This window comes from Seriola lalandi, unplaced genomic scaffold, assembly GCF_002814215.2.
Source record: "Seriola lalandi dorsalis isolate HSWRI2012SDOR001 ecotype SW California unplaced genomic scaffold, Sedor1 jcf7180002054343, whole genome shotgun sequence".
NCBI classification, from domain to species: domain Eukaryota; kingdom Metazoa; phylum Chordata; class Actinopteri; order Carangiformes; family Carangidae; genus Seriola; species Seriola lalandi.
The window spans coordinates 249,259-267,591 of record NW_019524896.1 but is presented as its reverse complement, the minus strand read 5'-3'; the positions used below and the strand labels follow the sequence as shown (position 1 = coordinate 267,591).

The 18,333-nt window shown below is 44.1% G+C and overlaps 1 protein-coding gene across 1 annotated transcript in view; it reads left to right on the top strand.

The window, feature by feature from the left end:
- zbtb16a (zinc finger and BTB domain containing 16a) overlaps nucleotides 1-18,333 on the top strand; it is a 135,887-nt gene that overhangs the window by 109,836 nt on the left and 7,718 nt on the right. The window contains exon 5 of the mRNA XM_023407655.2: nucleotides 13,260-13,430. Within this exon, the coding sequence (XP_023263423.1) occupies nucleotides 13,260-13,430 (171 nt within the window). The remainder of the gene's footprint in view (nucleotides 1-13,259; nucleotides 13,431-18,333) is intronic.

The following is an 18,333-nucleotide window of genomic DNA, read 5'->3' as shown; positions in this document are numbered from 1 at the left end:
GGGGGGGCTGATGGGAGGTTGACAGGGTCTGGGTGGAGTTGGGTAAGTCACTCCCAGTCGGTCTGCCCCACAAACCCTTTTTATTTTGAGGAAGCGGAGAGTGTCCTGTGGGAAAACGTTTAACTTTTACTTAAGATTAGATGGAGCTTTAATGAAGCTGTGAGTTTACGAGGAACAAAAGGAGACGGTAATAAACTGACGCTCATCGACGACAAGCCGACAACGGCACGTTAGCATTAGCAGCTAATAGCAGCATTAGCAGCAGTGGACCTTCCACATTAACACATAACACCATTTAAATATGCTTGAATTAGAGCACATGACCAGAGGAAGGTTAATAGACTTTCCCTGTTTAATTCTGTAGTAGTATAACTGTGAACAGTCATAATAATAGTGGAAATATCTGTTTATAAGATAATGATCATTAACCATACAGAACATGTTTACTGTACAAGCCACAAAGATGACAAAATGGTGAGAAAACAAATGGGAAAAGGTGATAACACATAAAGTTTTATTTTATCAACAGAATGATGTTTAAGGAAAATAAAGTTTTCCTTTTTATCAACTGATTGGAGATTAAACTTCTTACACATTTTTTTGTGTTAAACATGAAACAGCAGGTGAAAAAAAATCAATTAGATAAAAAAAGTAATTTTCATTGTCTGCTGTAAGTATAAGTGTGATTTATGACAAATGTCATATGAAATCAAATCACTGTGGCTAAAGAATATTATACTAAGTAAACTTCACATTCCACTCAGTTAAACCATGAAATAGCAAGATAACGACATTTTAATCAAATATTTCACTTAGTAAATGACACAAGAGCTTGTCTGTACTTAGGCGCCATTTCTTATTTACTTGACTTTTGTAATTTAACAGAAGCAGATATGAGTTATAATAATTATGAAGAGTAAATATTATTCTACCGCAGTATATTGGAGCACAGTTTAAGTGTCCATAAACTCAACAGGTGCTCAATGGGATATCATATTTCCTGCTTCCATAATAGAAAGCAATATTTTTTTCCAATTTAAATAGATATGAACAACACTTTCTTAGTTATAATTTGTAGAAAAATAAAAAATATCTGTATATTTATTTGGCAAGTGTGGGTTGATATAATCTTTATTTTGATGTTTGGAAAGCTGGCTAAACGCTACGTTTTGAAGAACATCAGCTCTGCTTCTTTCTTACTCTTAAATTATTGATGTGTAAATTGATTCACGGCCCTCGGTGCAGACCAGACAAGCCTCCCTGTTCACGCTGTACAGTGGTCTGGGTAGATGAGACTGCATAGACAGACAGGTAGGTCATTTCCAAGGTGTTCAGGGGAAACTGAACAGCGGACGAGTCTGTTTCTGAAGCCGAGCGGGAAGACGCTGTGATCAAAGAGGAAGGAAATGATTCAAGAGAGTTCCCCAATCAACACATTAGCAACATGCTGCAGAGAGTTGACTCCTAGTAATTAACATGTACAGACATGAGACACACACACACACACAGCCGGTGTTAGGTGATGTGTGTGGCACTTCTTGAATTGGTCTGGGACCCTCTTCCTGCTTTGTCTTCCTTTTCATCTTTTGCCGTATATGTCTTCACCTCTAAAGAAAACCGATATTATCCTTCAAGCCTTTTAAAGAAGGTTTGTTTACGTCTCTTGCTTTTTACAGTTTCAGCCATCAAAGCTGAATTTCTCCTGTTAATGTACACAGTTTACATTTGTATGTAGCTCCATGCAGGTTTTTCTAACCCTTATTGTTGCACCAGTGATTCGGTGAATAAGATCTGAAAGGATCTTTTTTTTTCTTTTTTCTTCCATTTTCAAGATCATTAATCTTGGTGACAGGGATTTACATCAGCCGACAGATTAACTGATATATTTAGAGTGAAAATGCTTCCATTTCCTGTTTAAGAGAAAAATAGGACTGCACTCCGATGGGGTGCTTCATCTGTAAACACACGCTTGAGCATTATATGTGGAGAAAACTGGGGGTATACAAATGACCCAGCTGAGCAAATTTCTCCGTGGGATACTCCAACCTCGAATGCTGTCATTTATTTTCATTGGTTTCCTGCAGTAATGGACTTCGCTGGAACGACATCTTTGTATTTAACCTTGAGAATGAAGCGTCTGAATGCATATGTGCATTTATGTAGTCACAAACACACACACACTTTTTCTTTCTAATGGCAATTGCAATTGCACGCAGGTCACAATGTAAATTAAGCTTTATTTTATTTTAACACTATCGGTCACGCTCCTCCGGCCAATGTCATTTAACGTACAGGTATTTGTCTTGGTGACTTCGCTGCACACGGTGCGTATCTGAGAAAATATGCATTGTATTAGTTGCATCAGTCAAACGCAGTTGTTGCAGCAACACACGTACATATCTAGCAGCAATGGCTGTAAATAAAAGAAGCACCGCAGTTATTTTCAGTTCGTTTGGCGACTTAGAAGACACAATGCAGTGAGTCATCCTGACTGACCTTCAGCATCCCCTGGATCCCACAGTCCACATAATGCAATCAGTATCATCTTTTTGTTACACACCTCCCCTGCCTTGTAAAAACCCACATCTTTCCAACTTGAGTTTGTTACTCAGGCTTTTCTGCCATAAAATTTGACGTCTCCAAACCCAAGTCGAGATAACCCTGAAGACATCACTGCCAGAGTTATTTCCTCAGGCTTCAGGAAGCCTCTGAAGATTTTAAACAGCTGTTTTCATTGGGTCAACTGATTTCGACGTGCATAATTTAAGTCATCGTTAAGTAGCTATTGTCCTATAATAATTACTTTTTACTAGGTGCAACATTTCAACACAATCTGCACCTTCTAAATCCAGAGTGTGATACTGATACGAGCCTCCAGAAGCCCGCGGCGGAAATCTCCTTTAACAACTGAACTGTTATACCGGATTATAACCTGCTCTTCACTATCACAATTTATATTAAATGCTAGTATATGGGCAGGTCCTTCTCAGTGGCCCCTACTGGCCCTTTACCAGTTGTACATCCCTTGCCGGGCCCCTCTTGTTGAACCCCCCCCAACAGCCAGAGGAAGAGCGAGCCAGTTGTCATGGCCAGGCTGGCTGAGAGTTAGGGAGGCCAGCTGTAGCACAGGAGCTGTTCCCTCTCATTTCCACTTCATTTATCTGCCCCCTACCCTCCTCCTTCCTCCCTCCTTCCTCCCTCCATCCATCCATCTATCCCTTCTTCCTTTCTCCCCCTCCCTCTGCCAGCGGACCAGCACTCTCTCCATGCTGAGCTCCACTGTGCCCAGTCAGCTGTGGCAGAGCAAATGGCATCTCTTTTGTTTCTCCACTCTCTCCCTCAAAGACTCAGAGAGTTTAAGTGCAGTCATATGTTTGTTTTTAAGTAGTCTATATATACTCATTACCAAATTAAAGCCCTCAGATATTAGGGACACACAAAGCCACCCATTTATGTTTTTGTTTTTTTGTTTTTCTTGATGAAGCACCACTTTTGTTCGTCACTTTGGCTCTTTTGCGAAGCTTCTGTGTTTTTTCAGAAGTAAATAAATCAGTTTAATACCTCAGTTATAAGAGATATAGAGGAGCTGAGGGGAGGCCTGCTGGAGTGTTTCAGTTATAAACTGATAACTGAAGTCGTGCAGGAAATAAACAGAAGTAAAGGAAAAGCAAATCACTTCCAGATTTGACCCACTGTAGAGAAGAGCCGGGTCGAGACAGAGCGCTCTCCCTCCGTTTCCTTTTCCCTCCCTCCCTCCTCTCCTTGGTATGAATCTGCCGTATCTCATTCCCCAGCGCTAATTCCAATTTAATTGCCAGTAGCCCGAAGCCTCCTCAATAGGAGTAACAAATGGTTTGATTCTGTAGACTTCATCAGACTGCATTTTAAATGCGACACAGTAACCCGGTGCGAATGCCAATGAAGCCTGGCGAGTAGCTCCTCTGTTTACTAATTATCCTTTTTCTTACTCCGAGCCACACTGCACAAGTTGTCTGATTAAATCGGATTTGTGGGGATTGGAGAGAGGGGTAGGTGGGTGCTCCGGTGGTGGGTGAGGAGATGTCGGGGGCGGCGGCGGCGGCGGTGGTGGTGGAGGAGGTGGGTGGATTGGATGGTAAGCACGGTCTGTCCTTGTAAATGATCTGAAAGTCCACAACAAGAAAGGAGGGAGAGGGAGGGAGGGGAGCCGGCGGTTCAACTGTAAATCATGATAAAGGGCTTGGCCACTGCTTCTCACGGTGACGTTAATTCCCGTCTTGCATCGTTTATGATCTTTACAGTCGGCATGGTGGCGGCGGGGGGAAAAAAAACAAAAACAAACACATGCTTTTTACTGACATTTCAGAATTAATATCCACACAGACGCACAGGGGAAGGTTCTTGGATGTGTATTTAAGATCTGGAAACCTTTTTAAGGGTCCATGTTACAGGATTACAATCTGTTATACAAACACACGTCCTGTAACTGAAAGAAGTTGCAGACATCAGCCTGTGTTTATTATTATTATTATAAAAAATGCGTTTGGATGGAGACAGATTAATACATATCTGGTGGTTTTCTAGTTGGTATTTACAGCAGCGGTACATGAAGTATTCGATGTTTATAATACGTTTTGGACAACAATGGAGATCTATCTATCAGGCTTTGGTTACACAGACGGTACTTGTTAGTGCGATGAACCAGTTGCTGGATTTGCTCTTTTTTAAATTCTTTTCACAGTGAGAAAAATATATATTACAATCAGCCGTATCCATTTAAACACCGACAGGCTTTGATCAAAAACTAATTTTTTACGTTTTCAGTGAACAGTGGAAAAACACTCCACCATAAAGCTTCCTTAGTAATGCATTGTTGTCCATCATAACACCCTGCAGATCCCGAGCTAACGCTACAGCTTGAGTAATAATGTGCAAATAATAGTGAAGTGCTCCACTTGCTACAGTAGGGAGAAAATATGGCGAGGCTGCGACGCCGTGCAGATGAGGAAATTTGCACCGCTATAAAGACCTCTCCCTGTCAACTAAATGGCCAGTTGAGCTGCCATATGGTTGTGCTGACATTATCTCTGGGTAATTAATATGGCATCTCGCCTGGCATCTGGTGGCATTAATCTAGCTGGGAGCAGTTCATCTTACAATGTCAGCGCTGCTGCGGGCCCGACGTGAATTATCACTGCCCGATGGAGCTGGGAAGCAGGGACGAAACAAAAACAAACCGCAGCAGGGCAGGGGTTGTTGACTGTGTGCTGTTGCAGTGTCGTATAATAGAGATTGCCTTTTCTTTGATTTCTTGTTTTTCTTCCTCACATGAATAATGTGAGGAGCTGTTGGTCCTCTGAGCTGATTCCTCGGTCGATCGCATCCCTGCGCTGATATCATTTTTGTTTTTTTCCATGTATAACACACTCACTGACTCATTTTGTTTGTGTTTAATTGTACCTACACAAAATATTTTTACAGTCTGTCCCAGTTCTATATTATTTACCTAATACTGAAAAATCCACTCGTTGATTTTGATACTGAGAGGAAAATCAGTCATTTCCAACCTTTTTTTTTTTTTTGCTTCATTACCCCAGAACAAAATGACCTGTGCTTCTGAACACTTTGCATTCAGTGCAGGTGGAGACGAGTTTAACCACCGACTCATTCTGCTTCTCAGATTGTTTTATCTGAATAGTGTTTAAATACCTCACTCTTCAGTCCATGAAAAAAATATGGTAAATCATTAAGTTATTTACAAGAAAATAAGCAACAGATTAGAGGAATGTCGGGGGGGGGGGGAGATCAACATAGCTTTGTGTTGCAAAAAATTTTAAAAATCATTATTAATCATCTCTCGAGTTTCTGATTTACGCCTCTGCGCCGGCGACAGCCAGAGCCGTCCGTCTCATTCTCGTTGGACGCGATGTCTCAGTAACGCTTTGACAAAACGTCCTCAAATCTGGCACAAACGTTCGCCAGGACTCAAGGATGAACTGATTTAGATTTTGTTGGTCAAAGGTCAAGGTCGTGGTGACCTTGGAGGACTCTTCAAGGGAGTCGCTTCACATTTGGCACAAATATCCACTGATACTTTTAACTCTTCACGCAGCAGTTATGACCAAATTTCACACAAGTGGTTGATATTTTCTTATGACTCAACAGGGATGTAATCTGAAACTAGTCTGAGTCGCCATTTCCAGAGTGTGTTTCATTGTGTCCATCAACACCTTTTTAATATAGTGTTGTCTTTTTCATTTGAGGGTAAAATAGTCCTGCTTTATAAAACGTGTTCATAACCTGGGATTTAGATAACACTAAATGTATGCATGGCTTGTTTTCCACTGCGTACAGAGTTCTCTCTCTCTCTCTCTCTCTCTCTCTCTCTCTCTCTCTCTCTCTCTCTCTCTCTCTCTCTGTTTCTGAAGCCTCGTTCCTCCCTCCTCCAGTTTGATCAATAAATAGTTCTGTGGAGGTGTTTTTAAATGAATTAGCAGTTGTGCATTACATCTTTCTCACGCCGTACCTGCACACACAAACATACACACGGCGTTTCACATTAGAGGCCAGACCCCTGTGTTCCTGTTGCCGGTGTTATGTGTCTGTGTTTTAAAGCACTTTAGAGGAACCAGACTGGAAATGCGATGCTGAGAAAAAGAGGATGTTAATGAGTGCAGCGCACAGTCGGATAACAGAGTGCTCTGAACATGGCACTAGCCTACAGGTGATAGATCAGGTTTCGAAAACCTGCGTCCTCGCCTGCTCTCCTGAAAGATCGTGAATGAAGCGTGATGTCTTAAGATGCAAACACGAGCTGTAGCGCTCCAAAGAGCGAGGAAAACGTCGAGGTGGTATCCCAAAACTGGAAGAGTGGTGGCAGGTTAAACTCTGAAATCCTAAAGTTCACATGACTGCTCTCGCCGTGGAAATGTTGAACAGACTCCGGGGCTTGAAACAGACATTAAACTAATCCCAACTTGATCCCTAACTTAAACCAAGATTGATTGCTTGCCTAAATTTAAGCATTAGCTACAGTTTGACAAACAGGAGGTGATTCGCCCAGGTTGTGCGGAGTGATGTAATTTGGATGCAATGCATGTTATGTAAACTACTTTTAACAGTATGCTTATTTCCTCATTTCTGCATCTGTGCTGGCGGTGCTCACGCCTCTCTTAGCACCACACGCTACATTTACTGCACAGTCAGTCCGAATGTACAATTAGATGAGAGCTCTGGAAGTGTTTTACATGTGCATCTTGATGCCCCGAAACATAGTTAAAAGACTAGCCGTTTTTCTTTTCCACTGTTAAAAACAAATTGGCTCCCTAGATCATCTGCTGCAGCGACCGTAATCGCACCGAGGAACATATGTCTCACAGTATGTTTCTGTGGCTCGGAGTGCAGTGAGGCTAAGAGCCGGGACGTCTTTTTTTATTATTTTTTAAATGTGCTGATCATATTGTAACGATGAAGTCACTGACGCTGCGGAGGGCGCTGCGGTTTGTTTGCAGTGAAACTAGTAGAACTCGGTCGTTTCAACTGTCCGATAATCGACCAGAGAAATCACTTCCCATGACGGCAAAAGACATTCTTCAAAAATGAATCTTTTGAGGTTTTTCTTTAAAACTTTCCCGCCCCAATTTTTGGCGACGCTGAGAACAAATGTGAGCAGATTGTTGTTTTATCTTGTGTCATACTGGAAGACGACCAGTTTCTCATCCAGGAAGTCTCAGAGGACCCCGGCAGAAACATTAGCATGTGTCGAGGGGGAGGCGTGTGTTTGTTTGTGTGTGTGTGTGTGTGTGTGTGTGTGTGAGAGAGAGAGGGTGGCGTTTAGGTTGAAACCGTGTGGTGACTGGAGTGTTAGCTCTGCACGCTGATACAGAAACACATCGCCCACGGGGGGGGTGGGGGGGGGCAGAAATCATGACTACATTGTGAAGTCCCCAGCGCCTTAACGTTGCATTGAGGGACCTTTTCCGATCCGTACGAGAGTAAATCACAGACGGCATCTATGTGTTCGTTCATGACAAGATGCATTTCTCCGGTGACACCCCGTGGAGGCGGAGGTAAAGAGGTGCTTGGCGACCTTTTCAGAACGGCTGTGACCTGATGTGTGATGAAGCCTGATTGCAGATGAGAGTATCAACAAACACTTAAAAGTCTAGACGAAGCTAAAGAGCAGCGGGTAACGTCACCTCTGCTTCCGCTTCTCACACCTCGCTCCGCCGACAGAGGCAGGATTGTTGTGACTGGTGTTTGTGGCGAGTGTCAGCTCGAATGGTCGGCAGCTGGCGGAGCCGAGGATTCGACAGGATGGATGTTGCCGTGACTGATTGTTGAAGTCTGTGTGTGTGTGTGTGTGTGTGCTGGCGCGAAGCAGGGATAGTCCCAAGGAGAGAGAGGACGAGGTGGCTCGGCCCGTTCTGAGAGGAACCGCCGTAATGATCTGAACTTTAAAGATGAGCTGCGGTGGCCAGTTCTCCCTCTGATTACCTACAGTGTGAAAACACCAAAGAAACAGGAAGTACAACTCGGCTTTCAACAAGTCGAAATGTTCTCTACAAAAACAGCACGGACAGTTGAAGGGTTAAATCGTTCCGTGTTGCTGCCGCTGTTCAACATTCATACATGTTCGTTTCTCTTGCTCTAAATTATTATTTTCACTGCGACGCACCTGAACACAAACTGCTGTTCCCAGGTCAGGTGTGAACACTCCAGCTCATTTTCATACTATAGATTAAATAAATTAGAGATGAAATGAAGTCAGGAAGTCGTTTTCATGTATCTGTTTTTAGGCTTCAGCGTGCACCCACAGTTAATGTAGGTGTTTGTAGGATACAGAGACCTACGTTTGGTCACTACCCTTCCCTCTACAGATAAACTATAGATTGCTATTGACATGAGCGAGCAGTAACAGAGGTTGAGGGCTGTGGTAATGGCCTGTGATTGAACACCTTGTGCTGAGGTCCCGCTGCTCTCTGCCTCATTAACTCTGGCAGGTCCTCTGTTCAGCACGCTGCATTGCAGGCCACAGTCAGGACGCATTTAACTGTCTCAAACGCAGCCCGAGACACACGGGCATTCGGGGAGGATTTTAAGGGCTGTAGCACTCACACTGAAAACTAAAATGACAGACGTACATTACAAGTTCCCGTGAAGAGGCTGAGACGGTGAAACAAAGCATTTCGTGTTTGTCTATAGACGAGAGAGAGAGCGGGAAATGTTGGACTGCAGAAAAACTGTAGAGTCCAGTCTCTGAGGGACGTTGTGATTCCTGCAGTTCGGTTAGTGGAGCCGAATATACAATAATGAGATAATAAAAACCTTGAGGATTGTAAGCTTTGAGGCCATTTCTCGGACTTTTATTTTTCCGAGCTGGGCGGGTGGGCAGGTGCCTGGTTACCCTGCTGCACACCAGAATCGGAGAGAGTGCCTCCCTCGATGGCCAGCCTCTACCCTGAGGCCATTTCTCTGCTCTGTGCCCATCCGACCACTGTCACCTCGCATCAGGGAGTATTCCTCTCCATTACCAGCCTCTGTCCGTCCCCCACTTAAATAACAGCAGCCCTGCCACTCCAGGCCCATTAAGATACTGCCGGCACTGCCGCGGCCACACACACACACACACACAAACCGCCACAAACTACCCAGGCCTTTATAAATAGATGGCGGCAGGAGGAGAGAGAGCGAGAGAGAGAGAGAGAGAGAGAGAGAGAGGCTGGTCGGAGGAGGTAAATTATTCCAAAACAGCCAAACAGGAATGAGACTAAGAACCCCCCACCACTTCCAGCTCCTCCAGCTCCTCCTTTCAGGTGTCACTTTGGGCTGACTCAATTTTACACTGTAATGGACCTCCTGGGTCAACTACTTTTCTCCCACCTTCTCCTTCCTTTTTTATCTCTCCCCCGCTCTCTTCATCTATCAGCCGCCGACAACACCTTTACTCACTTTCCTGCAGCACGCACATTATTCCCCGGAACTGACTGTACGGTTTGCACCACTTAATTTTGTCCAACACTAATCAGGCTTCGCGCTACACTTTCCTCCCAAACTGTGGTTTGCAGACGAGAGAAAGATCGAACGAGTAGCCGGCAGATTCCTCCACACAGACTGTTGCAAGTGTGGATGCGACATCTTGGAAGTCACCGGCAGGTTATTGAGTGAATGTTTTCAAAACCTGGATTTTGCATTTCCCACCCACCGCCATCTTTTTTTTTTTTTTCCACACACGATGCGTCTCTTGTCTCTCGCAAAGTCTCGTATCTTTGCGGTCGCGTTTGTGTCGAGCATTTTCGGCTCCCGCGTCTATTTTCTTCAAGTGCGGATGCACCGGCACGCATTGTTTCGCGTCTTATTGAGGTCCATGAAGTGGCCCGAGGTTGGCATTGAGAGTAGACCCCTCTTTAAGACAGAAAGCATTCGAGTTCTTTGAAGGATGAACGTGATGGAAATCTACGTATGTGGAGTCCGTGTGGGTGTTTTTCATCTGCTGATTTAGAGATAGTGGAAGGTTACGTTGGAGGTAGTGAGACTTCTGAAGTGCAGCTGGAAAACCTTTCAAGCTTTATAGTTATTGTCCATGTTTGAGGTCTCCTGTCCTCATTACATGAGGGTGTATAACATCTTTATGTTCTGGCATCGAATACAAGCAGTGGGGGATAAATTAAGAGTTTACGTTCTACGTTGCACCTCTGATTTACAAATAAATAACATCTCCTCAAAGCTCTACAAGTAAGGTTAGATCCTAGATGTGGTCTTTTTTTTTTTTAAATTTTCTTTTAGTGTTTAGTTTTGTGGTGTTTAGAAAGCAGCATGTTTAAATGTCCATCAGCTGCTCGTGGTTAGTTTTTCTTCCTCCTACCTTTGTTCTCCACCCGAGCAGTTTTGTCTGTGTCTGTCACTCCGACTGTTTGCTCTCAGTGTGACTCTCGTGCCGCTTTGAAAAGACACTTTTTCTTATATAAAGGCGCAGAGACTGTCAGACTGCTTTTTAAAGTTGATGCGTACTTGCTGACACACATCGTACGACATTCAGCTCGACTGTAACTGCCCTGGCTTCAAAAGGAGAAAAGTCTTTTTCATCACCAGCTTTGTTTTTCTGTGTGTGTGAGTGAGTGTGTGTCTGGGATCTGGGTTCACCCCGGCCTGAGGTCAGAGGTCGCCTAACCTTTTACATTCCTAAACCTTTTCTTTTTTTTTTCCTCTTATCTCTCCATCTTCGGCCCAAACTCCTTCTCTCTCTCTCTCTCACTCCTCTTCTGACTTCTGTCACTTATTCTGCCTCTCGACACTTTCCAAGTCTTTAAAGTGGCCGTGAGTGATTTTGGTCTTGAAGTGGCCTGGAGAGGGGAGGGAGTCCTCCGCTAATGCTAGCACACTGACGGAGCCGGACCCTAAGATATACGGTCAACCGGGAGAAGAGGGAGTGAGGTAGAGAGAGAACAGGAGTGAGCGGGAGACAGGCTTGTCAATCAAAGCCTCTCGTAAGTACCTGGAGTCCTAGGGGGATTCCAGGAGGAGTCGACCCCAGTCAATAGCCTCTTCATTGATAAAAAGCAGAGAGGAGGAGAAGAGACGGGCAAGGAAAATAGAAATACAGGAGAAATCTAGCTTTTATCACACATGCCCTTCCTGCAGACTCATCCTCGGCTCGTTAATCTCACGTTACATTACGAAGCGATTACTGAAGCAGTAGATGGCAAAAATGTTCACATAAATCCAACTGATATGACACAATTAAACACAACCAGTCACTGATATCTTCTGCAGTTCAACAACTGCGCAAGAGGTGAGTCACATTTACGAGAAGTCGGCAGTTTGTTTTGAAAAGACGGAGGAAGAAGGTGATGGAAACTAAAACTTAAAATTCGTCATAAGAGAGTGAGAGAAAATGAGTTGGATAAAAAAACACATTTTAGGAGCCCAGATGGAGGAGAAATATTTGAATCTGCTTTACCACCAGATTAAACGCACAAAATGAAGATTGTAGAGAAACTGGAAGCGGATCAGAACTGCATCAGAAGCAAGACAAACTTGCAAAATCTTACATGTTTTTGGGCTTCAAGGTGGAGCTGCAGGAAACACAGTGCTGTTAAAATCACAAAGGTTTATCCTCAAGGTAACATGAGTGAATTTTACGGCAGCCTCTCCAGTAGATTTAAATATTTCTTGTGTTGAAAAACCTGCCTTTGATTGTTGGGGTAGAGAAAGGAGTCATCCTCCGGGGACCATGACTTATCTCACCTGTAGAGATGAAAGATTAGTCCCTCAAGCTTTCAGTCGTAAGTGTTGAACAAGGAGCTAATGAGAAGTCTACATGTGTGCTTTCTTTTTCCCGTGCAACAGAAAATGAAACATGGAGGGAGAGCGAAAGTCAGATGGGGATGGTTTGTCAATATTTATTACTCTCCCCCTACATATACCTAAATTTAATTTTTTTTCTCCCTTGGTTTCCACATCTCCTCCCTCCTCTGAATCTCCCATCTCTACCTGCTTTCCAGAAACTTTTTCTCCCTCCTATCATCGTCCTCCAGCGGTGCATCCTCCCTCCATCCCCGTTCTTTAGCGCGTATAGTGCAGCCGAGACAGTGATTGATCTGGCGTGGAGGCTGTCGTGGGCCCTCCTCCTCCTGCAGTTGTTATGAACATGAGGCGGGCTGCTCTTCATAGATTTTTAAATTAGTGTCAGCTTTGCCCCAAAGATGTGTTATTGACTGATGAAATAGAAACTGAGCTCCAAACACTCAGTCCTTCCCCAGAGTTTTCCCCAGCCTGGTAATTGAAAAAGTGTGAAGGGAGTGTGTTCAAGGGAGCGTGCAACTGTCTGTGTGTGTGTGTGTGTGTGTGTGTGTGTGTTCGTTCCCCGTGTTTGTGATTTTATGTGTTTGTGCGCTTGCAATTGTGTGCTCTTTATCTCTGCTGGAGAAAAATGCTCACTGCTCGCTGAAGTATTGCATAGGAGATCTTTATCTTTCTACTCGCCCACCCTAAAACAGGAGTATTGTGTGCACCTTTAATCATACAAATACAGTACGCTCGGTGTGAGCCTGTGAAGGCATGGTTAGTAAGCTGTAATGTGTCTGAGCCCGCGGCATCACACCTGGGTTGTTGCGGCTCCTGTATGTTAATCGCCGTTAACGTGCACAACCTTTTCGTGTGATTTGTTTAAGCGGAGCTGTCATCGACTGTCGCACGACACACGGTGATGAATATTACTCAAACAGCTGAAATTCATATACTCATCTGAGATCCATGTTTGTGTCTTTTTCCCGCTGCAGGCTCGGACATGGCCATCTTTTGCCTGCTTTGTGGGAAGCGTTTCCAGACCCAGACGGCACTGCAGCAGCACATGGAGGTCCACGCCGGCGTTCGCAGCTACATCTGCAGTGAATGCAACCGGACTTTCCCCAGCCATACTGCACTCAAGCGTCACCTACGCTCACACACAGGTCAGTGGGAGTACTCGTCGGCACTGCTGTCGTACGGAAGCGCTGGTGTTTTCTCCACTCGTGTGTCATCCATCTGTTCATTTTCAGCCTCTTCTCCTGGTCGGGGTTGTGGTTGTAGCAGACTAAAGTAGAGCAGAGTAGCCCTCGTATTCCTCTCCACTGGCACATTGTCCAACCTGTTGTGGACCACCACACCTCGCTCCTCGCCATCACTTCCTATTTTACACTTCTAGTAAACCCTGAGATTTTCCCTCTACCCATAATGCCCAGTCCAGCCACCCAGCAAAGGAATCCACAATCCAGTAGCGGTATAATACTACATTTCCTTGTGATGTGTCATACTCTGTTGGTCATGTTTAAATTAGCATTTGAACTGAAGGCGAACATGTTTTGTTTCTGCCGAATCTACTTTTACAGGGTTTTGAGTGTAGAAATGTAGATTTTAACACGAGGCTGCAACATAACAATATGTGAAAAAAGCGAAGGGGTGTGAATACTTTCTGAATGCACTGTATTATAAATATTATGTTTCCTAATAACAAGACAACATTAGCATCTGTCTCACAGAGCAAAGCCTCATGTTTACTGTGCGGCAACATGACTTAAAGCTTAAATGATTAATTTCAGCTTTATTCAGGTATCTGTATAAACCCCATAAATATAAATCTCATGTAAAACGCACGTTAATCAATCATGGAGCATCACTCCACATATACAGGGCCCTTTTTTGGGCGGAGGGCATTTCACATGTGGATAGATTACCAGGACATGTGATTTTCATGTGACATTTCACACGTGAAAGTAATGAGAAACTTCAGATTTTCCCATGTAGATATCTAAACACACTGTAATGTTTAAAACAAATATTGAGCTCAATGAATTTAGACACTTTTTTTTGCATCCTGAAAGTTTTTCTCTTATAAACGTCTTTGTGCTTTCACATAGAAATAGCCGTACCTGACAGTATTCTCCCGCCGTGGCGTGCGAGGATAACACAATAGCTGACCATGGAAGAAAACAAAAACCTGACACTCATGACAAGGACCTGTGGTGGTCAAATATATCTTACAGTAAAATATAGAGTAGAAAATGAGGTTTTATTTGAGGAAGCGGGGAGTGAATTACTACGTTATCTCTACCCGGTTATACGCCGCGACGTTAGCTCAGCTGAAGAAACAGCGTTAATTCAGGTCAATGAAACGAATGAATTCTGCCGCAGCCACATGAAGCTTATTTACAGTGACTATTTTGTTGTTGTTGTTGTTGTTGTTGTTTTTCTTCTCCCCCCCCCCTTCCATCCACTAGTAATTCTCTCGTGCCGGCTCTCCACTGAGCCGAGGCCAGGATACTAATACACTGTTGCAGGGGAGCAGAGGTAGCCTGACGGATGCGGTTTTTCAGAGTAGGGGGGAAAAAAAGAAAAAGAAAAAACGCTACCATGACAGAATATGAACACATGGAAATGAATCCCATTTCGCTAGCGAGGGATGGAGGCTTTTTTTTTTTTTCTTCCCTCCCCCCTCCACCTCTCTCTCTCTCTCTCTCTCTCTCTCTCTCTCCCAGCTGCCTGTCTGCGACCTTAAATAACAGTCTCACTGTCAGAGCCGATTTAGCTCACCGGCTCACGGATAAATATTTGAAACGAAAGGCAGTGAGATGAGAGCAGTCGGCCCTATTTACAAGTCAGGCGAATACACCATTAGTGTGTGATGGTGGTGCTACGGGCCTGTCTCTTATACACATCTGGCAGCGTCTCTGATCCACCTGCCCACCCGGGCGACGCAAATGTCACCTCAGCCCGTCTCCGGAGCTGCAGATGAGACTTTGCAGCCTCGTGCCACTTTGAACCTCATCCCGCTGTGGGCGTGTGTTAAACCACAATGAGCCAGCCGTGAAAGCAATCGTTTAAATATGATGTGGAGCCTTTTGTCAGGGGATTATAAAGTCAGCAACTCATGCAGCCATCATCTGCACCAGAAATAGGTCCTAATTTACCCTCCAAAAAAAAAAAAGAGAGAAAAGACGTAGAGGCATGGCGTTCCTCTGCATTTACACTTTGATGTTAATAATCTCATTCACACTTTGCTGGGTAACAAGGCAAAAATAGTGTATGAAAACAGACAGAGCTAGACAGCATATCCACCTTAGAGAATCAGCCTTGCCAGCCTAGACGTCATCTAGCAAAGTCCGTCTCCAGCCTACACATTTCTTACATCTTACATATGAATTAAAAATGAAAATATAGTCCAGGACAGAGATTCTTCAACCATAATAATACTATATATATATATATACTCAAATAAATATATTAACAATACACTAACTTAGCTTCGCTTGTTTTCATTGGTGTAAAATTTTAACCTTTTGCGAGGCGGCTGGATTTCGTGCAAGTGAGAATCCATCTTGTCTGAGTTGTTCGCGCCAATCGGCGTCCTTTGAGGGAGGAAGTAGACCGTTCGTTAACAACAATGGCGGCTCTCAGAGAGGTTAGCGTAGATGCTGCAGCAGCATCAGTTATATCGGGACCGGAGAGAATTTCCTCTTCTCCCGACTGAGTTCGGCAAGAATTCGATTCACCAGAATCCGCAGCATCTGATTGGTTGACATTAGCCTGTGATAGATGCTTCCTCCAATCACCTGCCAAGCATTTTTTTGTTTTTAAAAGTGCCTGACCTTTTTTTCCCCAAAGATTCTTTGTAAGGTTAAAATTTTAGTATTTGCATCTTTACTAAAAAAAGAAATAGTTCAGTTCAGTCAGTGTGTTTTTATATTGATGAAATAAACACACAGAGGAAGTGGCAGTACCTTTCTCAGTCCTGAACAGAGTCCGATCTTCCCTTTAACCTGCGTGTGGCACCAACGAGCTCCACCACTCGAGAGGTGAGCGCCGCTTGAATGTCGTCTGAGATGTGAAGCGCACGCCGGCCGCCGCTCAGACGGTTTAGTGCCGCGAGCGAACTGTGATGATTAAAGAGGACTCTGATGAGCCTATCGACATTTTCATCAATTAAACAGCTTCTCTCATCTAGATTATGAATGACGGCTGGACAGTAAGAAGAGATTTCAGTGAGTAAACAAAGTGAGTCTTTGAACAGCTGTAACATCTGGACTTTTCTATATCAGAGGCCAAGACAAAGAACTGACCGAAGACAGTTTCACCCGTTTTACTTGCAAGATCAAACCACATTAAATAAAGAACATACAACGTACTTATCATGATACTGACATGATACAAGCCTTTTATGTCTTGTATATAATATATTCATATATTAGCAGCTTTAAAGGTGAAATCTCTTTGAGGTAAAAACAACAACAACAACAGAAGAAATTCTCCTCCTTACTAGTTTTAACAGAGTATGTCTGAGTGGTTTTATGGGAGTGCATGACCGTCTTTATAAGGCTGACCTGAGGGTATTTACGTGTGCAGTGACAAGAGAAGAAAGAAATCCTTCACATGCCGCCATTTTGTCATGTCGGGTGGTTTTGGTGGTTTGGGGCATGGCGGTGTTATTCCTGGATGTTTGGGCGAAACGTTAATGTTGTGTTTAATGCGTCCGATGCTCCGCCTGATGGAGGCGCCTGCGCGTCCCGTTCAGCCACCTGTTGAGCCATTTGTCAGGTTATTTGTTGACAGATTTTCGCACCGCACTTCATTCACACCTATAAAAAAAATAAAAGATAAAAATAAAAAGCACTTGACACTCAGCTGGACTCCAGGAAGCCAATGTAGCATGAAAAGTAAATGGAAGAAAAAAAACCACACAGTTGTTTCAGTTCTATTACTGATAACAACGGCCTCTCAAGGTCGGACTGTAGTGAAGTTGTGTTTTATCATTGGGGTTTAATGAATAAGGTGCGCTGCGTACAGTCCTCTTCAGCATACAAATACATGCGGTTCCCACAGGTGTTTTTCCCGGGAAACAGGAGTCAATTTTGGCTGAGAATACCAAGATCTCAATTCCCTAATTTTAATGGACATAGTGTGGCATCTCATCTGCCACAGAAAGCTTTCAACACGTAGCCTGGTTATTGGTTGAATCACCATTCTTTTGTATCGACTGACAACAAGAGAGCAGCAAAAAGCACTTTTATGGACATTCATTATGTGTGCTTCATTTTACCTGTCGGCTGGCTTATCTTTTGAAAGCAGCCTTGCTAAGGGAGCTCTGACACTGGATCACCATTTAGGACGGGGGGGTGGGGGGGGGTATATTTAATGGTGTTTATTTCAGCATCTTAATCTTGCCATCTCTCCCTCACCGAGTCTCTCCTCTTATTTCCCCCCATCCACCTGCAGTTTCATCAGCTTCTCTTAACATGCCAGGATATTACACATACTTACCTCCATGTTGCCTCTTTATTTTTCTGTATCTTTACTGCACGTATGTACAGTACGGCAGCGCCTCGAGCGCACGTACACATACACGTACACACACACACAGACGGCTTATAACACAGTGGCAGTCATGGCAGCTGTGCTATCCCCCCCCCCCCACCTCTTCCCTAACGCCACACACTCAGACACACACACTCCATCTTTACAGACCAGGCCTTCATTAATATTCCGTTGTTGTGCACTGTCTGTGTGTAAGTGTCTGTGTGTGTTTTTTTTGTTTTTTTTTTTTAACTCGGAGCCAATTTGCTGTCTGCTGTGGCGGGGTGTTTTGTGTTCGCAGCTGTATTTGATAGTGCTACAGCCAGAGAGAGAGAGAGAGAGAGAGAGAGAGAGGGAGAGAGAGAGAGAGGGAATGAGCCAGTTCTGGTCCTGGCAGTGATGGAGCTCGGTGATTTACAGCCTCTTACCGTATATAATGAACACGCCCCAGGTGCCCACGGGCACAGCCGCCCTCAGCAGGGCCTTTGGGGTGTCAAAGGAGGTGATAAGGAGGGGTGGGGGGGGGGG